Source organism: Heptranchias perlo, chromosome 11 (genome assembly GCF_035084215.1).
Source record: "Heptranchias perlo isolate sHepPer1 chromosome 11, sHepPer1.hap1, whole genome shotgun sequence".
NCBI classification, from domain to species: domain Eukaryota; kingdom Metazoa; phylum Chordata; class Chondrichthyes; order Hexanchiformes; family Hexanchidae; genus Heptranchias; species Heptranchias perlo.
Genome location: NC_090335.1, coordinates 30,724,557 through 30,751,615, shown reverse-complemented (window position 1 = coordinate 30,751,615; position 27,059 = coordinate 30,724,557). Strand labels below are relative to the sequence as shown.

At 41.7% G+C, this 27,059-nt stretch overlaps 1 protein-coding gene across 13 annotated transcripts in view; it reads right to left on the bottom strand.

Annotated features, from left to right (window-relative positions):
- Positions 1–27,059, bottom strand: part of dmd (dystrophin) — a 1,591,310-nt gene that overhangs the window by 1,109,517 nt on the left and 454,734 nt on the right. For 12 of the 13 annotated variants that reach the window (XM_067992781.1, XM_067992785.1, XM_067992782.1 and 9 more), the window contains exons 3-5: positions 15,563–15,655; positions 13,351–13,428; positions 7,981–8,073 (exon numbers count right to left, since the gene is read on the bottom strand). In XM_067992781.1, the coding sequence (XP_067848882.1) occupies positions 7,981–8,073; positions 13,351–13,428; positions 15,563–15,655 (264 nt within the window). The remainder of the gene's footprint in view (positions 1–7,980; positions 8,074–13,350; positions 13,429–15,562; positions 15,656–27,059) is intronic. The other variant, XM_067992792.1, reaches the window with a different exon arrangement.

Below are 27,059 nucleotides of genomic sequence, written 5' to 3'. Positions count from 1 at the left end.
TATAATGGAAACATAACTGTCTCCTTCACTTTAAACCTAAAATAGTTAAGCAAACCTAAAACAACATTCAGTTTCAAAAAAAGCTTAAGAATCATCAGGCTTATTCTTAATATCAGCAACACTGAGAAAAGCACAACATAATTGCAAATGTAAACACAAAACAAAGCTCACTGTTTACAGTCTCACTGCCAATCAACTGACAGAAAGTGTAGAAAATGATTTAGAGCATCTAGTCACCGCTTCCATCTCAACCAGCCTAAAGAATTATCTACCAGATATTTTCTGATTCAGATGCTGCAGAGCTCAATATATTGTGGAACACTGTGCTGGAGACAAATATAAATCATTACTGGTGCTTGAAAAATGGAACCAATACAGATATCATCCCTCAGTAACATCAAAGGTAATGATTTGATCTCTACTTTGAAATAATGGAAGAACTAAATGAGAATTTGAATTGATTATGTTCTAAAATAAATTAGAAATCAATAATCAGAATCTGTAATCGTTGAAAGATTTTGTCATTAATTTTCTTTTCAAGTATCTGAAAATCAGCACCCCTCCCACAGGGGACATGATGACAGGGGTAAAATCGAAATGCCAATAAAGTAATGCACATTTGTTTAAAATAGAATTTGTTTTAAATGCACAATCTTGTCATCTCCTCCCCTGAAGAAGCTGACTCTTGCTGGCACAGGTTCCACTGGGACGTGCAGCTTTCAATCAGAACATAGGAACAGGAGTAGGACAATCAGCCCCTCAAACCTGTTCATAGTATCATAGTAGATACAGAACAGGAGGAGTCATTCAGCCCATTGTGCCTCTTTGAAAGAGCTTTCCAATTATCCCCGTTCCAGATCATTACAACTCGCTGTGTAAAAAAATGTTTCCTCATGTCACCTCTTTTGCCGATCACCTTAAAGAAGAACATAAGAAATAGGAGCAGGAGTAGGCCATACGGCCCCTCGAGCCTCCTCCGCCATTCAATAAAATCATGGCTGATCTTCGATCTCAACTCCACTTTCCCGCCCGATCCCCATATCCCTTGATTCCTTTAGAGTCCAAAAATCTATCAATCTCAGTCTTCAATGCACTCAATGACTAAGCAACCACAGCCCTCTGGGGTGGAGAATTCCAAAGATTCAAAACCCTCAGTGAAGAAATTCCTCCTCATTTCAGTCTTAAATGGCCAACCCCTTATCCTGAGACTAAGCCCGCTAGTTCTAGACTCTTCCAGCCAGGGGAAACAACCTCTCAGCATCTACCCTGTCACCACCCTCACCCCCCACCTTTGAATCTTGTATGTTTCAATGAGATCACCTCTCATTCTTCTAAGCTCCAGACAGTATAAGCCCATTCTATTCAATTTCTCCTCATCCCAGGAATCAATCTAGTGAAACTTTGTTACACTGCCTTTAAGGCAAGTATATCCTTCCTTAGATAAGGAGACCAAAACTGTACACAGTACTCCAGGTGAAGTCTCACCAAAGCATTGTACAATTGTAGTAAGATTTCCTTACTCTTGCACTCCAACCCCCTTGCAATAAAGGCCAAGATACCATTTGCCTTCCTATTTGCTTGATGTATCTGCATGCTAACTTCTTGCGTTTTTTATAAGAGAACACCCAAATCTCTCTGAAAAGCAACATTTACTAGTTTCTTACTATTTAAAAAATATTCAGTTTTTCTATTCTTCCTACCAAAGTGAATAACCTCACATTTCCTCACCATTATACTCCATCTGCCACCTTCTTGGCCACTCACTTAATCTGTCTATATCCCTTTGCAGACTTGTGTCCTCCTCATAGCTTACTTTCCCACATGGCTTTGTATCGTCAGCAAAGTCGGATACATTACTCTCAGTCCCTTCATCTAAGTCATTAATATAGATTGTAAATAGCTGAGGCCCAAGCACTGATCCTTGCAGTACCCCACTAGTTACTGCCTGCCAACCTGAAAATGACCCGTTTATTCCTACTCGGTATTTTCTGTCCATTAACCAATTCTCTATCCATGCTCTGGAATCTGTGTCCTCTGTGGAGAAACTGGAGAAGCTGGGGTTGTTCTCCTTAGAACAGAGAAGGTTAAGGGGAGATTTGATAGAGGTGTTCAAAATTCTGAAGGGTTTTGATAGAGTAAATAAGGAGAAACTGTTTCCAGTGGCAGAAGGGTCGGTAGCCAATCTTTAAAGTGCCTCCTCTTTATCTATTTTTATCCTATCCAATATCGCTACTACCTCCTTCACTCATTCACCTGACGAAGGGGATAATCTCCGAAAGCTTGTGATTTTAAAATAAATTTGTTGGACTATAACCTGGTGTTGTAAGATTCCTTACATTTGACCTCCTTCTTTGGCAGCATAGAAAATATAGAAAATATGAGCAGGAGGAGGCCATTCGGCCCTTCGAGCCTGCTCCTGTCTCTAGAAAAGATGGATGTGAAGAATTCATTTAGTACCTCATGCTCTCTGCCTCCACAAGAATCTCTCCTTTTTAGTTCCTAATCAGAGCCACCCTTCCTTTGACTACCTTTTTACTATTTATATGTTTATAAAAGATTTTGGGGTTCCCTTTTATGTTAGCTGCTAATCTAGTCTCATACTCTCTCTTTGTCCCTCCTATTCCCTTTTTTAGATTCCCTCTGTACTTTCTGTATTACAGTCATCATAAGCCTCCTTTTTCTGTTTCATTTTAATCTCTATATCTTTAGTCATCCAGGGAGCTCTAGCTTTGGATGGCCTTCCTTTCCCCCGTGTAGGGATGTGTCTACTCTGTACCTGAAACAACAACTCCTTAATGGCAGAACAATGGGAGGCCTTTCAAGCAGATCATGGTTAATCTGTACTTCAACTTAATTTGCCCTCCTTTGCTCCATATCCCTTGATACCCTTACCTAACAAAAATCTATCAATCTCAATCTTGAAAATTTCAATTAACCTAGCATCTACAGCCTTTTGAGGAAGAGTGTTCTAGATTTCCATTACCCTTTGTGTGGAAAAGGTGCTTCCTGATTTCACTCCTAAATGGCCTAGCTCTAATTTTATGATTATGCCCCCTTGTTCTGGATTCCCCCACCAGAGGAAATAGTTTCCCTGTATCTAACCTATTGGATACCTTTACAATTTGAAACATCTCAATTAGATCACCTTTTAACCTTCTATATTCAAGGGAATACGAACCAAGTTTATGGAACCTGCCTGCATAACTTAACCCTTTATGCCCCAGTATCATTCTGTGCTGCACCCCTTCCAAGGTCAATATATCCTTCCTGAGATGTGATGCCTAAAACTGAACACAGTATTACAGAAAGGGTCTGATTAAGGCTCTGTACAACTGAAGTATCACCTCCTCACTTTTGTATTCCAACCCCCTTACGATAAAGGTCAATATTCCATTAGCCTTTCTGATTACTTTTTGTACCTGGGCACTAGCTTTTAGTGATTTGTATATGTGGACACCCAAATTGCTTTGCTCCTCCAGAGTTTCTAGTCTCTCATCATTATGAAAATATTTGGATTTATCTTTCTTGGATCCAAAGTAGATGAATTTGCATTCTCCACACTGAACTCCATCTGCCATAGTTTTTCCCACTTGCTTAGAATCCCTTTGTAACTTCCCATCTACACAACTTAATGTGCCTGAAGTACTTCATCTGCAAGCCTGGACTGCGGAGCCTAGAGTTTCCAATTGGCATTATTTTCAAATAAATGGATTACCATAGGTATTAAGATAACACTGAGCAGAAAATCTAGGCTTGTGCGTCAGCAAGCGACTCTACTGGGATGGCCTAACAGGATCACTGTTTACCTCTTCTTTTCTCCTAATGTGGCATCACTGAGGCTTACCATATCGCCCCTACTGCTGCCCAAACCGATATCAGCAAACTCAACACACAGCAAGGATCAAAGTTGGAACCTTTCTGGTCTGTATTGAATTAAATACTTTTAAATAATAAAGTTAAATAACCTGATCAGTGCCAACAAAACCATGCATTTCATAATGAGTCACCAGAGCTTCAACAGAACCCTCTTATGAGGGTGGCAATAAAAGCTTTTACTCTCAGACACAATTTTGATCTTTTTATATTATCTCTGCTGTGTGATTGGGAATATCGCTGTCCACAGAATCAATTTCACACATTGCTTATCTCATTTATGTCACACTGAAAACGTGGGAGTAATTGTATGGTGTTTGAGTTAGAAGCCACTTATTCCACCTCTGAGACGACTGGGGTGAAGTCTCACTCTTTAGCAAGGGTTACATTTGAAACATTAGCTCACGATTCAGATACTGACTGATACGCTGTGCATTTCAAGTATTTTCTATTTTTATTTCTAGTCTCATGTTTGAACAGTTCTGGTCTCCATATTATAAAAAGGATATAGAGACAATGGAGAAGGTGCAAAAAAGATTTACTAGGATGAGGGGTTATACCTATCAGGAAAGATTGAACAGGCTGGGGCTCTTTTCTCTAGAATAGAGAAGACTGAGGGGTGACTTGATAGAGGTCTTTAAGATTATGAAAGGGTTTGATAGAGTAAACGTAGGAGATGATGTTTCCACTTGCAGGAGAGGCCAGAACTAGGGGCCATAAATATAAGATAGTCACAAGTAAATCCAATAGAGAATTCAGGAGAAGCTTCTCTATCCGGATTGTGGTTAGAATGTGGAATTTGCAACCACAAGGAGTAGCTGAGAAGACTAGCATAGATGCATTTAAGGGGAAGCTAGATAAACACGAGGGAGAAAGGAATAGAATATGCTGATAGGATGAGATGAAGTAGGGTAGAAGGAGGCTCGTGTGGAGCATAAACACCAGCATGGACCTGTTGGACCGAACGGCCTGTTTCTGTGCTGTACGTTCTATGTAATTCCATGTAATTCTATGCTAAGACCATGCAAACAGCTTAGGAAGTCTCATGTAGTCCCTAATGGTTGTCGGCCTCCAACAGAAAAACTGTATTTTGCACAATTGGCATTAAAATGGGATTCTCACTCAGAAAGCTCATAAAGGTGGCTAATGTAAGAAATGATGCCGGGGTGGGGGGGGAGCGGAAATCACGTGTTCCAAGATTAAGGGTAAAACCATCTGTCGGGGCAGAGCAGATGAATTTTTGTTCGGCTTCTAACTTGTGTGCGATTGCTTCATATATGTGCTGGATATGAAGTGGATGTCCCTGGCACTGGGATCCTGCTGCATAGAAGCTTAATGCTAGTCTCATTTTCACAGACACAGAGATCCTAATTCTTGAAGTTATCCCTATGTCAGCTGCAGCAGAAGGCACAGCTCAGTCACTGCCTCTGCAGTGAAGTGGAAGTGGTGAACACAGATGTGGCCTGGTACGTTAACATTGGTCCTTGGGTATTGATAGGAGCAAGCATATGCCATCAGTGGTTAGACCTGAAGATTTTGTGATCTCCTGAATTGGTCCGCCTCATCCAATTCATGCAGCATTATGAGAACCACCAAAGGAATTCCCATTCTCCAATTCCCCTTGTTAAGTGCAATTTATATTTCTGCATAATTGACACAACTTCCAAGAAAGTGCTTCTTAGCAAACTGAAGACTTTTGCCAAAAGACAGAAATAAAGATGGAAATAGAAGTATGCAACTTGTTCAATGCACAAGTAGAGAAATGTTTGCAAACTAGATTTCAACAGCAGCTGAAACAACAGCATCCTTACTTTCAGATTCATTTCAAGGCGGCCAAGTCATTTGTTGCAGTCATATGGAGGTGGAGCCTCATCCAAAGTAGTGAAATTCAATACAGGACTTTTTTTTTGCTAAATATACCATTTAAATTAAGCTTGTGCATAGCTACAGCACAGCCTCCTTCAGCCTCAAAATAACACAGCAAAAAATGAAGTGTGTCATTCGTATACAGTGCAAGGCTGGGGGCCCAATTCTCCAATGTGCGCCCACCATCAAGGCTCTCCATTAATGGCAGAGCTTCATAAATTTGAACCTACTTTTTTTGATCCTCATTTATCTCCATATCTCATCTATATCATCATTCTATACAATATAGTCCATATTCAAATATATTGCACACTTTCAACATCAATTTTTTCCCTCTCATAACCTTAACTATTAATGCAAGCAGATAAAAAATTCCCATCCGGCTACTAATTATGATGATTTATGGCCCACAAATTGATTTATTTCCATCTAGTGCTCACACCTGGCATCTGATTAGTGATTTAGGTACATCTTATCCTTAACCACATCATTTGTCCTTGGAAGGCAGATTTCCATTTAAGATTTTATCATATTAAATTATACAGTATTGCTCAGTGAGCTCATTAATGCACTTTTAATTTTGATCTAACCTGAATGTTGAATAGTTACATATCAATAAAGGTGATGAATAGTTATGACATGATGAAGAATAAAGACATATGATCAAGAACAGTACTCTTCATTTCTAACATGGAAAGCTTCAAGTTGTGAACTTGAACTGACCACATCTTGTCTGGTGAGATCTAAAGAAGTACATTAGATGCTGGCTTCAAAAGCACAAGATAAAAGGTCACTCAAAATCATGACGATGCAGGCAGCCATCTTCTGATGAAGTTCATAAAGCTCACTTACTGCAGTGAAGGGCTTTTATACCATTATATTATTAATGATTCATTTTGGGGCCAAAACGTATAAATTACTCTTAAGTGGTATTAATGGACGAACACTTGACGCAGTCATGTGATATTGCTGTGTTTGCTAGCCCATTTAAAATAAATAAGCCATATCTGCATTAAAATAGAGGACAAAGAATCGTCATACCAACTCATCAAATGTTCACCCACTAAAATCACCTGTACTTCCTAGTCTCAAATAAGTTTAGAGGTATAGCAAGAAATAACTTGAAACAACAGTCAAAGAGCAAGTATATTATTTGATTACTGGATTACCACATACATCATTACATTTTTTCTGTCCAGAGCAGTAGGTATATTCTCTCATTATGAAGTAGCAGACACATTAGAAAATATTTATGTATCCAGAAAAAGTCTAAAATACTGGAAAATGCACCAAAGTAATGTCAAAAATTTAAATGTTATGTGGGAAGGAATGAAACATGCTGCCAGATATCCCAAAAATAAATTCCCATATAAGATATACATTACACCCACTTCTGAAAATGCCACTAGACTATTGCTGACAGGTAAAAATAAAGTGTGGACACTCTTTATCATGTAAAGGCCATAATTCACTCACAACTGTAGCAGTTCTATTATGAATGAAATATCCTTGATTTAAAGTAAATCCAAATTAAGATCAATCCTGACAAAATTGAGTTACCACTCAAGATCAACCCCCACAACCCTAGATTGGAAAAACAGTTCCATTTAAGTATAATTGTTCACCTTTAAAGAGTCGCATTAAAGGTCACTTCACCTGTTAAACTACTGTATTGTAACAAGAAAATTTGACAGATTATAGAACAGAAAAGGCACATGATACGTATAGCAATATAATCCCATCTAGCAGGGATGATGATATAGTGCCGCATGCTGGAATGCTAAAGTCAACCACAGATCCCTCCTCACACAAAACTCCAACTACAACACTAAGAGAGCAGCCCATCTCTGCTTGCTGCCTCCCTACAGAGACCAGGTAAAATCAGAGGTAAGTCCGTGCCTGGTTTCTGTAGTCACCAGCTGTTGAGCAGCATTGGTAGAAGCCCAGGAGCAGGCCATTCTATCGAGAGGAAGTTTGCATTGCAGTGAGATGAGCATGAGTAGAAAAGGAGAAAAATGGTGGATTCATACTTTCACTAAAAAACAAACTGATCTGGCATTACAGCATTACATTGTTTAAATAAAATACACTGAAAAACTTTGGGTTACAGTTGTGGTAACACCTATGGAAAGACAAATTGTGGCAGTAACTAACATGGGTATTTCTGACTGAACGTGACTGAAAATTCCCACTGAAGTCATAAAAACCCTTTAAAATTAAATATGTTAAGGAAGTTTTTACCTGCCAGTGGAGGATGATGCTCCAGATCAAACCCAGGGTAAGTTTATGATTTCCATCAACTATGTCACTTCCTCCAATATTTACCAAATCCACCTGTAGAGTGCACAGAGGAGCAGAAATATAACTGGGCATGTTCTCTTGACTGCATATTTGTGAAAAAGCCAGCCCAAGACTTCAGCCTGGGTTGCTCAGCCAGCTCTCTACAAGAAATCCAAGCTCCAAAACAGCAGCACAATACAGACTCTACTTTAAACATGTTAACAGTTATTTGCATGAGTACAATTGTAGAAGTGATTTGATTGCTGCATATTGTAATCCTGGAGAAGTATTTTATTGCCTTAATGCTCTATGCCAGGGATCCTGTGCTTTATAAATAGAGGCATTGAGTACAAAAGCAAGGAAGTTATGTTGAACCTTTATAAAACACTGGTTAGGCCACAACTGGAGCAGTGTGTCCAGTTCTGGGAACCGCACCTCAGGAAGGATGTGAAGGCCTTAGCGAGGATGCAGAAAAGATTTAATAGAATGGTACCAGCGATGAGGAATTTCAGTTATATGGAGAGACTGGAGAAGCTGGGGCTTTTCTCCTTAGAACAGAGAAGGTTTAGAGGAGATTTGATAGAAGTGTTCACAATCATGAAGGGTTTAGATAAAGTAAATAAAGAAAAACTGTTCCTATTGGTGGAAGGGTTGAAAACCAGAGGACACAGATTTAAGGTGATTGGCAAAAGAACCAAAGGCGACATGAGGAAAATCTTTTTTATGCAGCGAGTAGTTATGATCTGGAATGCACTGCCTGAAAGGGTGGGAGAAGCAGATTCAATCATGGCTTTCAAAAAGGAATTGGATAAATACTTGAAGGAAAAAAAATCTGCAGGGCTACAGGGAAAGAGTGGGGGAATGGGACTAACTGGATTGCTCTTACAAAGAGCCAGCACAAGCTCGATGGACTGAATGACCTCCTTTTGTGCTGTAACCATTCTTTAGCCAAGAGCTTCAAAAGGAGTATACTTAATTTCTCAATTATGGGTTGTGGATGACATTCCTGTGAGAGAAGCTGGCAAATACATCATGATGAGATAGGAGCATCAGTACAGTGCACCTTGATGTGATGAGACATGGGTCATTTTTGGTTTCCCAGGGTGAAACCAGTGGGAGGTTAGCGGATCGAGATCAATAACCATCTAGAGGAGTCAGTGGGGGACCTGTCCCATGTCTGGCTCACCCCTGAATTGCATGTGATAAGCGAGCTGCCAGCACAAAATGTGCCTCCCATAGATAACTTGCTGATTACGAGGTGATAACTGCAGCAGTTTAAAGGGGAGGTGAATTTATGTTATGGCCATAAAGGAAAGGTACATTATGGAGGTGCAAAAAGCTGTAATGGGCCAAGGGTTCCAGCAGGGCTCCAAAGTTTTCAGATTCAGCCATGGAGATGCTGGTGGAGCAAGTATGTGAGCGGAGGGAGGTCCTCTTCCCTTTGGATGATCGGTCGCATGCCAAGGCAAGTTGGCAAATGGGAATGGCAAGAGGTAACATAACATGTGAATGCGAGCAGTGTTTACACTTGGCTGCAGTGCAGAAAGAAACTTAGTAATCTCCACAACAGTGCCAAGGTAAGACTCCCCTTCACATCTATCATTCCTTCAGCACAACCCTGCAGCACCCCACCTTCACCTATGCACAATCATTTCCTTCTTTGTTTCCCATGACGTCCAGAAGTCAGCAAGAAAGATTTCACTGCACTGGTCTGCTGCTTTCACTCACACTCAAAAGGCTTTATTCCCCTCAACTTCTCCCTCTTGGCCACCCTTGTTGCTTCATCATGCCCACTATGGTAAGCTATCTTAAACATGGTGAGGGTTGAAAGCCCTTGCCTAGGGCACTTATTTACCTGCTTCCACTCTTCTTGTAGGAGAAGCTGGCACACAACAGGAGGGAGGCAAGCAACACGGGAAGATCTGCAAACACACCACTACGGAAGAGGCCCCCCCCACTTCATATAATGGGAAGAGATACATTAATTAGCAATGGAGGGATGGCAAAGCTGGACGGCTGATGCTACAGCAGGGGTTTAGGGGCATCTTCCCCACCTCATCTCTTTCAGTCACATACTCACTCACCTGAGCATGTCAACCTGGTATGACATAGGGCTGCCAATGATCTGGCAAGTGAGTGTCCTCAATACTAAATTCTAACTCTTTTCTCTCTCACCTTTTTCTACGTCCAGCAGACAATTTGGACACTGGTGCCAGACAGATCAATGATGAAAATCTTGATGGCAATGCACCATCACTCGCTCTTAAGATGCCAAGCACCAGCACAGAGATCAGCAATCTGCATGAGTTTGAGGGGGGAGTACATCGGGGGGGGTTCCCTGAGCAAGTAAATAGGAGCAGGTGGGGATGGCAAGGAATGCCAAGGGAGAACTAACCAGAGGGCCATCTCACATCCTAGCTATGCTGAATATAGATAGAGATGCAGACTTCAGGTTGCTGGCATTTAAAAAAAAGTTATGATATATGTGCACCAGCAATTGAAGAAGGCACTGGACTGTCTGCCAGTGAGCTTCCCAAAATATGTCAGATAGTATTGTGCCTTGCATTACTTGCTTATGTGGGGTTCTCACGCATGACAATCTGCAATCAACCATGGACTGTGTGGTCACCCTGATGATCACTGCAGCTGAGCGCCCACCTCCCAACCCCCACCCTACCCTTACAGAAGTCTAAGACGCCAGTAACACTATCATCCTGGAAAGCTCATACTGGAGCCATGCATGCCCCAGGGTCAGCTGTCTCCACTACCTTAGATCGACTGAGATATCAAATGGATAGGAGGTTTCAATTGGGTTAGTGATCTCCTAGAATCTGCTCTCCCACAGATCAGTAGGAGTACTGTGCTGCAGTCCAGCAGCAGGGTCAGTCGTGCAATGGGAATGGAAAATTATGTCATCTTCCATGATGACAACACTTCTGTACCCTTTTGATCCCCTGAACCAAAGCCAGCCTCATTGCCAGAAAGCAAGTTGGGCTGGCTGCCCTGACAGATGCCGAGTTGTTGCCATCTGCACCCGGGCACTCTCAGGCCTGAGCTCCTAGAGGTCACTGACCACAAGCATCTGAGAGCCCTTGATTAAGACACAGCAGCCTCCCTCCTTCCCTGTTGAAGCCCTGGTGGAGCACCTCATAGATGCACTAGAGTAGGTAAAGAAGCACCTCAGTCAGGTACTAGGGGCTCACAATGGGATGACAAATTGTGTCTGCACCTTTCTTCAAACCATTAAACCACAATGAAATTTAAAATCATTGTGCGCAGAGAATATTCCTGTAGTGGCTGGTGATCTTGCATTAATTGTAATTTTGTTGATGGTAGGATGGAAGGACTGGGATTGACTTGGACATAACTGTTCATGCAGCTGAGCACAGATTTTTCAGCTAAAATTCTCTTCAATGAACAGCACTGGCTGCAGCTAACTGCACTCCCTCTCCATGCTGACACCATCCTTCTCTGGTGGCTGCATGTGCTTTCCTCATTGCAGAGCAAAGTTAAGTGGCAAGCAGCACATGATGGCCATATGGAACATTTAGTGGGAAGTTACTGGAGGAAGCCATCAGACCTGTCTAGGCCAATCTGAGTCATTGGTTGAGGACTCCAATGGTCTGCTCATTGAGGGCTCGAGTTGACCCATGGGTCTGATTGTAGCAGAGTTCTGCTGCTGAGCTTGAGTTCCCAAGAGGTGTCACAAACGAGGTGTACAGGAGATAGCCCTCGTCTCCAAGCAGTCAGCCTCTATCATGCTATGCAGGGGCAAACAGTGGGGAATAGTTCACTGAAGCAATATAGAAACATCATGGCAGCTATCAGGAAAACAGGCACTAACCTGCATGATTTGCTGCTGTCATCACACACCAGTTGCACATTAATGGAGTGGAACACTTTTTAATTCATGAAAGTGGCCATGTTGTACGAAGGAGCACACCCTGTACGTGGGGAAATCCTGCAACCTTTAAGAACCTTGGAGTCCTAACCTGCTGCTACCTGATGTCCACGGGGAGGCTGATGAATGTGTTGGCTCTGGCAAACAAGTCATCAGGTTAATACAAGCATAGACTGACTGGTGTTACTAGTAACCCCTGTGCCAGTCTGGAAGAAGCCAGAGGCAAAGAAGTTAAGGGCTGCAGTGACCTTGATTGCATCAGGCAGTGCTGTACTAGCTCTAGCAGCTGGCTGAAGGTCTACTTTCAGGATGTAGTGCAACTCTGTCACTGTCTCCGCGGAGAAACAAAACCTCCCTATATATTTATTTCTGAGAGAACTACAGATATGTTCTTCTGGGTCCATCAACTGTTGATTTTGCTGAGAACCTATCCTTCTATTTGCTCTCCCTACAGTTGCAGTTATGTTCACTCCCTCCTCATCCTGGAGTATGTAGATTCCTAGAAGTACCCCCATGAAGAAAGAAATACAATGTCAAAAGCCCCTTTACAGTCCAGAGCCTATAACAGCAAACAAATCAACTTTTACTAACTTCAAGGGTATAATACCCACTAAGCTAGTGCAAGAAAACTATATCCTAAACCTCAATACAGCTTTACCAATAGCAGCTGAGAACCCCCTTTAAATATCGTTTGAAATGGCCCAACATTTAACTCCCATGTTTTGTGGGTGGGAAGAAGAAGTGGTGTTGGTCAGGCAGTAAAGTTAGGAAGTTGCTTTGGTATCTTAATAAAGCTACCCAACATTTATGAGGGTCCCGCCTGTTTCAGATGGGTGCTCTGGCCTCTAGGAATGTCCTGCCAGGGAAGTTAGGCAAGTTCTACAGTCAGTGCAAACTGGGCACTCCGTTTTCCACCCGCAACCATTCTGTTTGATGCAAATAGAGCAGTAAAGAGACCAAAATCACCTCCACAGGTTCAGTCCTTCAATGCTCCCAGTTCCCAATCTTAGCCTCATGTTAGGAAGGCAATGGGCATCGACCAGAGGTTCTCCAGGGAGAGAAAGGGAAAATTAGCATGACAGACATCCCTAAACTGCCTTTAACAGGCAAGTTAAAAAGCAGAATTGGCTGACGAGGTCATCTATCAGCTCCCTCAGCCACAGCTGGTGCAGAGATTGGAATTGTCCAAAGATGGGGAAAAAGGGGCAAAATAGTGGAAGTTTATCCTCAAAAAATTGGAGAAAGCTGCTTAAATCTTTCTTTAAAAAATCAATTAGAAAAGAGTATGATCTATTTTTTTTTTAATAAACTTGACCTTTGAACTGATAGTCCAGTAAACGATGCCCAACCACAGCTTCAAAACTCCATGCTCGACAGTCTGATCATCATACAAATTCTATCAGCTCATATATAATCACACAACCACTTACATTGTTCTTATGCAAAATCTGTAGTGCTCGGTTGACATTGTTCAGTGCATGAACCCTTGTGGATCCCTTTTCTTTTGCCTAGAACAATAAATACACACGGATGAAAAATACATACTTTTTTAAAATTAGATTTTTATCTACCATCAACTGTAGAGAGATCTGCTGAAGTGTTGTCTGTAACTCCTCACTCCAATCCACTGCAGCCAAGGAAATTAAATGACATTCTAGCTAAAGATTCATCTGATAACAAAGATTCAGAGAATTGATCAACATAAGCCTACAAGCACAAGTGACTTGAGAACAAACTGAGTGATTTAAATGGCCTTCAGCGCCAAGTGCTGCAAGCTAAGGACAAAGCAAGCATGACGCCTCCAAGATCTCTCACCAACTTATGAATTCTTGTCATTCACGATTTGACATGAAAAGATAGAGGTCTGGAATTTCTACGGGGATTTACGTAGTTTCCTCAGGGTTTCCATCGAAATTATGGCGGTCAATCGGGAGACCCTCTGCGGAGATCCCGCCTCAGAATAATTAGCAATTGGAATAAAATTATATTATTTTGCGTGAATAAGAAATACCTACAAATGTTTTAATGGTTTTTAACCGTACAGTATATTGTGTGTAAAAAACATTGCAGTTGTTACTTGTGTTCCATTAAACATAAAGCTATACTGTTGCTGAATACACAGAGAGAATAGTTATTTTCCAATTGTAAGTATATACAGGGTAATGAATCTCATTACAACAGCATAATAGCTCCTGACCAGGGGCAGAGTTTCATGTTTGAAATCTGCTGGTCAAACTCACTTGCCTCAGTTTAATACATTTGGCCAGTACTCAACTTGCCCAATAGATAGAATGCCATGTGAAAATGAGTTCTTTCCATCATGGTGGGAGAAGGGAAGGGAAAGAAGAGAGAAGGGAAGTCAAATTGAGGTGGTCCCATTAGGCACACCTGAATCACACCTTTGCTGGCCTTGAATGAAATGGAATCAACAATCAATGTGGTCATTGTGATGGAGATGTTAAGTGAAATAAATATAGTAGGTCTTTTCATATTATGATGTATGATATTTATTATATGAAGGGATGGTAATCCATCTTTAAAAAATAATTCAAATTTTGATTGTAAATAGTTTATTAAGTCATTTATCACAAAATCGACAATGGCCTGATTCTGACGTGTGGTGAGCCTGGCAGACATAATTTGCAAGCAGGCTTCCTGCAAAGAAATGGGAACAAATCATTCTGAAAAGACAAATGATTTTCAGAACACACTGTTCTCCTGACCCTCAAAATGAAATGGGTCACTTCATCACAACACAGTCGTAACAGTGAGCAAGTCGGAAAAAAACAAAATATATTTTAACATTGACAGTGTACCAAATGCAAGTTAAAAATGTCTAACAATTATATTCATTTTCTGCTCATCATGTCTCCTTCCTTCGCTAACTGTCCATTTAATGCTGTCATTTATATTTTGCTGATTCTATCTTGTATATTACAGGTGCCTGAAGGAGAACGGAGGTATAGTAATTGGTACTCCATCCATGGCATCCACGGTATCTGTCAGCATAATTAACTCGAGAAACCTCGGGCAGATTTTAACCATGTTTAGTGCATAGCTTGTGCATCAGTACCTTTCATACTGGTGAGACAGTTAGGTCTTTGTTAATATTAAAATATTTTAAAATAAACTTTGAAAGGTTTGTGGGATCACCTGGGAACTTTTCATCGATTGCTTTACGTTGATTGTAATTGTGTTGCTGCCAGTATAAATCTTAAACAGTATGAGATTGTGTCCTCAAACTGGCCTTGTACAACTTCCATTGAAGTGAATCAGGCTGAAATTACTGCCGTCGTACGGTAGATTCTGCATCGATTCAGTACAATCTTGTGGTATACCTGGCCCATAGGAGTTGTAATGAAAACTATTCTGTGCTTTGTCAAAACTAAAATTAAAAACACCAGATAAGAATGATAAATCCTTAGCTAAATTATAAAACACTTATTTCACTTTACTTGTTAAATATAAACTTCCTACAACTTGTAGTTCTACACAAAGAACCACCAACTGATAGCATTTGTCCAAGTGCTAAACCTGTACAACTCAAGATGAAACAACATGCATTTACAATCCATCAAAAAAAAGCTTTATGCTTGCTGCGGAGGTTGACAGAATTTAGAGTAATGTAAATTCCCCACGTACTAGATCATGGCCAACAAGACCCTCCAGAAGTTCCAGAAGCCTCCTTCCATCACATAGGTCAGTGAATAGGTTTTCAATCAGAGGTTTCCCAGCCTAGGTGAAGAAAGAAAGAAGTATTTACAGGAAAAAAATACTGCATACTGTAGAAATCTAATTTCCCTGCTGAAATTACGAAATATTCAGAATTTCATTTTGGTTGTGAAATATTACTTTATGTATGAATTACAGTATTTAAGTATGAAATATTCACTCCCCAGTCAGCACTTATTGCATTTTCCTTATATCCATTGGAGGTTTTCAACTCAGTCTGTAGAAGTTGGTATGTGGTATAGGAATGCTCCTACATTCATGGATCCTGACTTAAATGATTGTATTCAGAAAGGGTTCAAGAATCTAAACAAGTTGAAATCCCCCATTGCACATAATGTGCAGTAATAATGAATAACTGTCCCAAGATATCATTTGTGAACTTTTGTACTGCGACAAGAAATATGTGGAATTTTCAGAAAGTAGTCTCCACTGTGTAACATGCAACTCATTTATATTTCTAACATTTCTTTAAAAAGGCAGTATTTTATTAGGCAGAATATATAAATATAAAATAAAATCGATGGGATGGAACCATTCTCGTTTGTTTGCGAAATAATGCAGCTGAAATGGTCATAAGACACAATCAGCCCAAAAGCAACGCAACATCCTCATACAACAGACCACAAATCGCACAAGAACATTTGAAGGAAAACAGCAGCTTAAATACAGCAAGTACTTATCTGAAAAGTTTTCTTTTTAAGCAGATGACTCAATTTGGAAAAGATTTTTTTTTAAAAAGACAAATTTATTAAAGTTAGAGATATAAATGGGAAATGGAATTTTTGAATCTTTTGTAGCCATTGGATCACAAACTCCCAGTAGAGCAATGTCAGATGCAGAGTGAAAGTCTCTCTATTTGACCCTAACACCTTGCCTAATTCCAGCGTTTAAGTGCATCCTCACTCCACAATGACATCTCCATAATCTGCATCATCTCATTTTTGTGCCAATTGAATTTGGATTTGACTGCATCAAAGTAATTTCACATAGGGCCCTCCTAGCTGTTATAGAGTTAACCTTCATCCTATTATTCTTGGGCTAGATTGAAACCCAGCTCCCATGAGTGAAATGACAGTGTTCTAACCCGGTGCACATATACCCTAGTCTCCTCAGATCATTCCACTGGAATGATTCTTCTGGATTATGAGAAACAAACATAATGCGTAGATACATTAGCGAAAGTAGGACATTAGCATTCATCAAGCCTCAGTGCCACTACCTCGACCGTAAAACAGCTACTGTATTATTTGGGGCTTTCCTTCTGATATTTCCCGGGCTTTGAACATGTTTGACTTCAGTTTTCACCGTTTCCAGCCTGTGACAATTAGGAAGTTGCCATTTTTATACCAGGTAAAATCAACTCACTCTCCACTACTGAAACAAATTAATAAAAGTTGGAGCCTCATGCAGGCCGAATTTACTTATTTATCTCTGCTGGTGAAAGCAATAAAGTCAAGATGCGCAAACTCCTGACTTACTTTTTTTCAGTAGGGCTCCCATCAGCTAACCCCACACAGAAAGGAAGGAGGGGACACAGGCCACAGATGGTTAACCGGCTCCGAGTCCCAGATGCCAGGGTGAGGAACAATGGAGTGGGTGCAGAGGTTTTTGGAAAGGGAGGGAGATCAGCTAGAAGTTGTGGTTCACGTTGGAACCAATAACATGTAGTGAATCCTATTCTTCCCTATCATTGCATCCAACATGATAGGCAAAGAATCAAAGGGGTGGATTTCAGTCCAGCTGCCAGACGAAGCTTGGGATGAGACCTGGGACTTCTGCCCATCTTCCTGACCCATTTTCCTGTGTTGGTGGTGTTTGTATATGCAGGTTGGGCACTGGATAGAATCCCCACCAACAAAAGGGGACTCTCCACCACTGCAACAGTAACACCACTGCAGCATCACAAGGACAGAATGTGGCATTTAAGGTGGCAGAAGCATCTGGAATATCAGGACATAGATGGTATTACAATCAGCAGGCAATGGAGTTTGCAGGGTAGGTAAGCAGGTACCCATTTCAAGTGAAAAATGATTTGGTTAGAAGCTGAATCCAGAATGAAACTGCTTCTGTCATGTGGGTTTCATATATTTTAGCATAGCTATAATTCAGAAAGTTGCCATCAGTTACACAACTGGTTCAGGCTCAGTCTGTAAATTTGAAGCCTGCCCCACTTAAGAAGATCACTATAGCTTTTAATCATTGATTTAAGGTTTCATTGAAGGACTTTTGGACTAACTGAAAAGTTATTTCAAAAGGCAAGCCTTGGATATGAAGTAGTGTGTTGTATACATTGATATACACACATATACGCCCACATGCAGTGCGAATAAATCTCCTGTGGTGTTGCTCACGGTGTGTCAGAGAATTTACTGTTTTATAACAATAGGGTGTTTATGTTATGTAGAGCATAACATCTGGGAAACTGATTTATGGTGACTGAATAAGTCAAGTTCCATTTTTCTTAAATAGTATATATCCAAGGAGTATTACTGATGCTTTGGGGATTCACTTCCACAACTCCGTCCATTATTCTGCAAAAACAGTAAATAAGTCATCTTTACTTTCTATACATTCCTTTACCTATATATTTATCTGTTACCATTTTTAAAGCTCAGAATACACAGTAATATAGTATGCAAAGTGCACCAGTTGGTGGTAGATATCTGTGGGCTGCAATTCTGCTAGGGTGTGGTCAGTCTCCCATTGGTCGGGCAGGGAGTTTATCCCAGGCTTTGGTAGAAGTGGGAAATGGTCTTGGGGTACTGCAGAACTGGGGTGGGAACCCTAAAATTTGATAGTATTTCAGTGGGGCTGCTGGAGTTTGGCAGCATGAGGGAGGTTTTGTTCTGGCATCACTGTGAGGGGAGAACCTGGAGTTTAGCAGAACTGCAGACGGCAAACATAAGATTTGGCTTACTGGAGGATTCCTGGTGTATGTCAGCTTGGGTGGAGAGGGCATGGGAATTAAAGTACTGGATAAGGAGTCCCCATACATGGCAGCACTGGTTTGTGGCTTTCCAAGGGATTGCCGCAAACATTGAATTTGGTGTTTTGTGATGGGTTCCTGGACATGTATCTCTACGTCTGTGTCTGTCACTCTCTGTCTTACAGACACGCACAGAGCTGTAAGAAAATGTAAACATTTTAATTTCCAACTACCGAAAAAACTTAAGTGATAATTGAGCATTTCTATTTGCTCTCAAAATTCAACTATTTTTTTTTAATTGGATAAATGAACTCAAATTAAGACGAGGAAGGATACTGGATGACAGAAACTGGGCGGGTAAGCAGTTAAAATCCACCGGGTGGCTTACCTGCCAATGTCCCATCCGGATCCAGCCATTTCCGAGTTTTGCTGGCACTTCTGGACAGGCAGCTGAACTGCCCGCCGAAAGCTGACGGGGTCTGTATGCAGACTGGGGTCCGATGACGTCATCGGACTCCGACTGCAATTTGAACTCCAGCTTGAGGGGGAAGCTGCTGCGGCTTTCCTGCCAGGTGAAAGCCTATTATAAGAAGATCGGAAGCATAAAAGGCCATTCAAGGTAAGTTTTTTACTTTCATTTGTGGGGCCAGGAGCAGCAGGAATGTAATTTATTATTGGAATTCCCATGAGAGCACAACCTAGTGGTGTTACAGGTAAGCGTTGACAGGTTAAAATTGGCATTTTAATTAGAATTGTTGACATAGCATCTTACCATGTAAAATCGTCTCACTGAAAGTCCACACCATGTGCAAGATTTTTAGCGTATAGATAGTATAGGTGACTTTTCCCAACAGTAGAGATTGGGCCACATAAATATCAACCATAATGAAATAAAATGCCAACATGTTTCCAAACATAGATTTCTGAATTTGGGAGGACTCTGTAACACTATTTATTTATAGTCCTGAAACTCTATCTGCTCAAGCAATTTGCAATTCTATAATTGATATTTAAGATACTTAGACCATTAGAAATTTAGAATTACAAATTACTTGTTCTATTTGTATTATTTGTATGAAATTACCTCACCCGCCCAAAAAAAGGTTTGCTGTTCTGATGGTATCAATATGTTTTCATAAATCAATTGCCAGTGCAACATAATTACATCTGTATACCAGGTGTCAAATTTAAAAAGCAACAAAAAAAATTAAATACTAGGGATATGCCCCTGGCGATACATTAATATTGCCCTTTCCCACTCTGTCGTGGTCTGGAACTGCCTAAATGCCACAGTGTCATGCAGTCTTCTAAATATTTATACATGTCTAGGGTTTACAGTGGGTAAATTTGGGGGTTTGTGCTAATGTTGGGAGTCTGTGCTAATGTTCAAACTATTCTCAAATATTACAACAAGCCCCTTCCTCTGCCAACCATCTGTCTTACTTCAGGTCTTTCTGCTCTGTGTAGTTTTCTTTGCTCTCTTCCTCCCAACCCCAATTCATTTTACAGTGCTCCAATAACCACAGAGCAAATTTGGAACAATGTAGCTTTTGGATGGCTGTACCACAACAGCACTCGGCCAATTACCCTCACCCACACACAACACAGGACAGCACACAATCTTGAATGGCAACCGAATGCAATTAATACCAGGATACACTATAAAAGTCACAGTTGGTTAATTAGACATTGTAACATTTAAGGTGCAGCTGGTAAAACACACACAGAGTAAAACAGAGTAATTACACTCCATTGCCCAGAATTCCTTCAGAGCTTCTCCCATAATTAAAGTTAGAAGTTCAGCGGAAACCCCTTTTACGCTCATAGACAGGGTTTCCGCCAAAGGTACTGAGGGTGAGAAGGGTCAAGGAAATTCCCGACATGCCTATTCATTCTTACATCTAAATTCAACTGAGATTAGCCAGAAGTTGTGGTTAATCTTAGAATCTACGAAAGAATAGGGTTCAAGCCTTACAAGAACAGTTCTATGAGTTCGATGATGGATGAAGAAACAGGGGGGAGGGGGGCTGGATTTTCCTTCTCCTGTCAAAGAAGGATGAGGGTGGTTGAGACTTTCAACTACCTTACGCCATGACCCTGATCCGTTTTCCTGTGTCGGGGCCGTTCATTATGCTGGGAGGGCTCTGGGCAGGATTCCCGGCAGCAATAGGGAGACCACCAATGCTGAGGGAGGAAAATACAACAATGCTGCAGCAGGAACACCACTGCAGCACCACAGGAGAGGAGGCCAGATTTAAGGAGGCATAAATGGCCCGAAGATCTAGCCGCAACTTTAACGTTGGGCCTCAGCTCAGTTTAAAGCCGAACAAAAGTCAGTGTTTGGGGCCTGAGGAGAGGGAGCGGGTATCAACAGGCCTTCTGCCATTGCCCCAGGGACTAGTGTTACCTCTCTCGACCCGGTTACCAGGCCCAGGTTCTTCACCCTCAATTATATGCAGTCAGGCAATAAATGGACAGCAAAAGGAAAGCCAGCGGCAGGGAGAGGAAAATCCACATCGAGGCAGGGATGCAGCTCCAGGTCTTCCTGTCGATTTTCCTCCATTACACTACCCAAAGGGGAAGCTCAGGACCTCAATGGCGGTATTACAAATTGAAGATAGTCTCTCATTTACAACAGTGCTGGTCAATGGTCTGAATGGACATTATATCTTTTGCATGTGCCCTCTTTCAATCTTTTCAAAGGTGGACTAAAATACTTAATAAGATGAGGCCAAATACAAATCATTAAGCTGTTTTATTTAATAGACAGCAAGTGAACATGCTGAGTATCAGCCAAAGTAAAATCCACTCGCATAACCGAATCTCATTTCTCTCCATGAAAACTGAGAAGAAAACTAATAAACCACATGCCCTGTCCCTTTCATGAGCTGACATTTGTTTTTGGCATCACGTTTCTTTCTAGAAAACTTCTAAATGCAAAACTGATCTCCTGTGTTTTCAGCTTCGAGGTTTGGGCAAAGGGTTGTGTCTCACAAATCTCTCTGTTCAAACCTGACTGGCCCCAGGAAGCAGAAGGCTGGGGCCCTGACACCTTCCTTGGCAGGGATTCACCAGAAGACCTACCAACCGGACTAACGACCTACTTGCCCAGGAGTATATCTTACATAGACACCAAAGATATGCTATGTCCACACGAACAGAATCGCACTCACCACAATCGGTGTGAATACTTGTTTGGCCCGCTGAGGCAAAATCAATGGGATGCGAATCAGGTGGGTTATACAATAGGCGGGCGATCTGCCCTTCCAAATTAATGCCAAGGCGGTGAAGGTGAAAATTACGTCCAGTCTGAATTAAATTGAGTCTGAGAGATGAAGCACTTGGAGAAACAGAAGTTAATCAATGCCAGTCAGCACGGATTTCTACAAGGTGGGTCGTGCTTGACCAACTTTATAGAATTCTTAGAAGAAAAGTGAAGGGTAAATAAAGGAAATGCAGTGCATTTTTTTAATAGATTTCCAAGAGCATTTGATGAGGTACCTGTTACAAATTCTTTTTGGGATCAGTGGAGTCAGTCGCTCCAGTGAGTGGTCTGAACATCTTACTTTTATGGGAGTTGACTCACACTGCCTTACACCTATTTCTATGATCATGTAACCAAGGAAAACCAGGAAAATAAGTGAAATAAGGCTCAATACGAAATAAAAAGCTGCTTTATTTTGCAGTACGATGAGCATACAGAACAGCCATTATGAACAAATTCACTTAATTCAAACAATACATCTTATCTTTGCACAATTATACAAGAATAAAGAACACACCACCCTAGCCCACATCGGTGGACTAAAACAAAATGGATTTTAACTTTCCTCCAGCATTTCTAATCTCTTTGCCTCAGCAAAGGCCCTCATAGCTTTCCCTTCAACAAACCTGACTGCCCTTGCAGCCTTCCTGTTTCAAAAAGCCTTTCTCTGTCCCGGTATCTCCCATCTGTTCACAGACACACAGGGATTATAGGATTTCCCAACACAATTGGTATGAGGTGATTTTTTGCTTACCTAAACAAGCTAATAAACTGCGTGTTGTTTAGTTTATGAGGAAAACAAGTGTCACTTACCATAATATCCACCTTTCATCTCGGTGCCTTTTTTAAACATGCTCTGTTAAACTATTAAAAGTAACTCTTATTTACAAATCTTTTCTGTGGCAAAAATGATGAAAAATCTTGAAATATGACAGTGCTACATACGAGGCTTATGTGCACTGTATTAAGTTAAATGTGGCCACATGGATAGAGGTGACTGGAGGTCAGAGAGCAAAGGGTATGAGCAAAAGAGTTTCTCAGACGTACGGAGTGGTGCTCCAAAGGGTTTGTGAAGAGTTGCTCTTATTTACTACACATAAATTATCTGGACTTGGGAATAAAGAAAAAAATAGCAACATTTCCTGATAACACCAAATTGTAGGGGGAAGGACAGGGGATATGACAAATTGTGACCAGGACTGTGAAAGATGGCAAGAGCACATAGATAGCTTGGCAGGATGGGCAGATGTAGTTTGATGTAGAGAAATGTGAAGTACTACATTTTGGAACTAAGAATAGGGACAGGAAGTACACTTTCAATTATTGGATGTTCAACAGAGTAGATGAGCAGAGAGACCTGCAAATACACAGATCGTTAAAAGCTGGCAGCACAAGTAGATAAGGCAATTAAAAAGCAAACAGAATCTTCTGTTTTGTATCTAGAGGCATAGAGTACAAAAGGAAAGAGGTAACTTTGAAAATGTACAAGACCTTAATTCGGCTGCAATTTAAGTATTGAGTACGACTCTGAGCACCCCAATAAGAGCAATGGAAAAAGTTCAGTTTAGATTCACTAGGATATTACCAGGGATGAGTGGATTACAATTTTAGAGAGAGACCTGAGAAGCCAAGGCATGTTATTTTATAAAAAAAGCCAAAAAGCTTGAGGGATGCCTGATAAAAGTCTTCAAGGTTATGAAGGTTAGCATAAGATAATTAGTGATAGATTATTTTCATTGATTGGTGAGACGGTGACAAGTAGACACAAAAATAAGATGATGACCAAAAGAATTAAAGGAAGGTTGGAATGTGGAATTTTCCACCACAAACCATTGTAGGAGCATAGTTTTCAAAGAGAATTAAATTGAAAAAGAGGAACATTGAAGTTATGTGAAGTGTGCAGGAGATTGGGATTAGATTTGTGGAGACAAACACCAGCACAGACTTTCAGTTCTGATGAAAAGTCATTGACCTGAAACGTTAACTCTGTTTCTCTCTCCACAGATGCTGCCTGACCTGCTGAGTGTTTCCAGTATTTTCTATTTTTATACCAGCACAGACCTGATGGGCCAAATGGCTTGTTTCTGTACCAGAACACTCAACGATAAAGTCCAATTGCAGTTCTCATCTAGAAATCCCTCCATCGCAGCACCTCTCCCTCCCATTCCAACTTCATTCAGCCCTTTTTTTCTGTACATGCCCTCCAATCTTCTGGTATGGCCTCCTTTATGTCGCCCCTTTTTGCTCCAGTTTGGCTGCAGATCTTTCAGCTTTATTCATCCCAAATTCTGCCTAAACCCCTCTACCTCGTTATCTCTGTCCGCTCATCCAAAAATCTCCTCAAAATCTGTTTTTTTGAACTTCTCAATCTCCAGTTATTTCTGCCACTATGAGGTGCTCTGGGGTTTGTTGTTATTGTTATTTTTGTTGTTATCATTATCGTTCAGAACCGTTCCACTAATTCACTAGTTTGTCAGGACACAAATGTATCAAAAACGCTCTGTAGGAAGCTAATAGATGTTAATGGGAGCAGGGGCATAGGGCTCGATTTTAACTCCCTCCACCTGGTGGAAACCAGGTATGGAGCAGTTAAAATGGAGCGGGGAATTACCCACTTATTTCTCACCCGATCTATCCTACTATAATGTTAAATTGAAGAAAGCAAGAACATCCACCCGAAGCTGGCGGAAACCTCTTTAAATATGCAAACTGGCTCCGCTGACATCAACGGGGCCCGATCTACTATTTTAACCTGAGGCCTGAGCAAGAAGAAGCGATGGCTTCCCCACCAGTCCAAAGCTGACGGAAACACAAGCCAGGGCTAAGTGAGGCCCAACAGTGTACGTTTTAAAATTTGTTTTTATGTTTCCTTGTGCACCAGGAGCAGCAAGAGTGCTCCTCCAGGCCCCACAACGAAACCTAGGGCCTCCCCTACTCCGGGCTTCCAACAGCCTGCGACCAGGATATCCCACCTAGAGGACTTACCTTGTGCCGTGGTCCGTTCCCACAGGTCCCCTGCAGTGGCCTCCTGCCGCCTGATTTTAACGGCTGAACAGCTGCGTCCTGCTGACTTCCTGGCTCTTTTGGTCGGGAACTCGGCAAATGGCATGTTAATGAGGCCCGGCTGTTAAAATTGGCTCAGCCTGCCTGCTGCCGTTCCAGGGTGAGTACGTCGCTCGCTTTGCTGCGTTCCCACCCGAGAGCTAAGATCAAGTCCACAGAGCAAGTTATGTGGAATTTAGCAAAGCACATGTGAGGAATAAAGGATGAGCTTGGGAGCGAAAAAACAAAAAATGTTTAGTCCCGCCCACAGTTTACGGGAAAGAACAGGAAAGTATCCAGTTTGAAGAAGTGGTTTTTCTGTTAGGGATAAACACTGAGGTTTTGGCTTCGGAAGCCCTAACATGCAGATGTGGAGGAGTTGACGCTAAATACCATTAAGCATCAGCACTAGTTGAAGCTTCCGGAGCACTTACCGATACTGATGTTCCCCATCACCAGATGTAAAGTATCCTCCCCCTATAAAAAAAACAGGGATCCGACAGATATTGTACTTACCACCTATCACTTCTTCTCCACTTCTCTCTCTCTCTCCACGGATGCACTCGAACAACAAAAATGTGAAAGGCGAGGAGAATGATGTGAAATAAGGGACGGACAGGTGACTCCAAATTTGAAGTGATCCTAACGAGACTAATTTTGTGCATTTTGGGACAAAGCCTCAACAGGGACTAATTTCGGTCACTTTGCATGATGGAGGCAAGCCAGAGTTTCACATTCACAATTCCCCATACAAAAAAATTCCAAATCCTCATCATGCTGTTAGGAGTCGGCCGCAAATAGGGAGGGAAAACTAATCAAAATAAAATTAAAGCAGGGTCTCCAAAGCCACTCTCAAATATCCTCTGATACCCAGTACACTGCAGCCTTGGCAGAGGCCTCATAGCCTACCTGTCCTCTCAGCAGAGAAATAGCATGCAGATTGGGGAAGCCTAAAAGCAGGCATGGGCGGATTTATTTTTGGTATCACGATAAAAATAGTGAGAAAAGGAGATATCATGGGGGTGAAATTGAGCCGCTTGGAGCCCTTTTTTTTAGGCTCTACGTGGCCAATTAAACATCGAAAATGGAATCTGAGATGCGCACACACTTCCGACAGGAAGTGCAAAGGACGGCATCTTGGTAAAGGGGTTTGCGCGCGTGCGCCTAACGGCCACCGGCAGCATACAGAGCAGGGAGATTACGACGTGAATCAGTGTGCAACGCTGCTATTTTGGAAATCCACACTTCATCCAATGCACAGTCTTAACCTTGCACAGCTGAACATGACTTAAAGGACGTGAAGGACGATCCCCCCCCCGCTACCACCAGCAGTATTTAAAGGGATCATGCAGGAATTACATGTCAGTTGCTGGGTTATTTCCTCTGGCTGCTAGTGCATTTGTACATGTTTTTGGAGGTTTCCTAGACTTGGATACAGTTTCAATACTCTACAGGGAGTAGGTTGGCTGGCTGATTGGCAACAGCAAGTGGGAGCAGGAATGCTGTCATCCTGAAGGAGGACGGCAGGTTCGTCTTCCATGGAGCCACTGCCACTTGCTGCCTCCTGTTATGTGTCACCTTCTCCTGCAAGAAAGAGAGGTGTGTCAGTGAGTGTCCTGCAAGATGTTTGGGTGATGTGGCTGTTATGGTTGAATAGCTATCAGTGTGTGTGAAGTGTGAATTGTGGGTGTGAGGCTTGCAACAGTGCGAAGTGTGTGCGGGTGAGATAAAACATATGATTTGAATGAGTTGAGTATTGACTGAAAGAGATTGTTGGTGGGTGGGTGATGGGGGTGTAGTGAATTGAGCAGTGGATGAGGCTAGTCGTGGAGTTGGTACGATATGCCACATGAAGCTTGAACTCACTCACCATGACAACTCGTTTTAAATCATTGAATTTCTTCCTGCCCTGCATTCATGTTCTTTGTGCGATGCTTCTGGCATTTACCTCCTCCGTTACTTCCTCCCACTGCCTCCTGACCATATGTCTGGAGGGTCTCCTGCCCCCCTGCAGATACAGGATGCCCCTCCTTCTCTCCACCTCTTACACCAAGGCCTCCAGTGCATCATCGGAGCACCTTGGTGCACGCTCTCTTCCAGGCGCAGCCATTCTTCAAAGTATCACAGCACAGATTCAGTTTTGAAATGGCTCCCACCACTTCCTGCAGCCACAA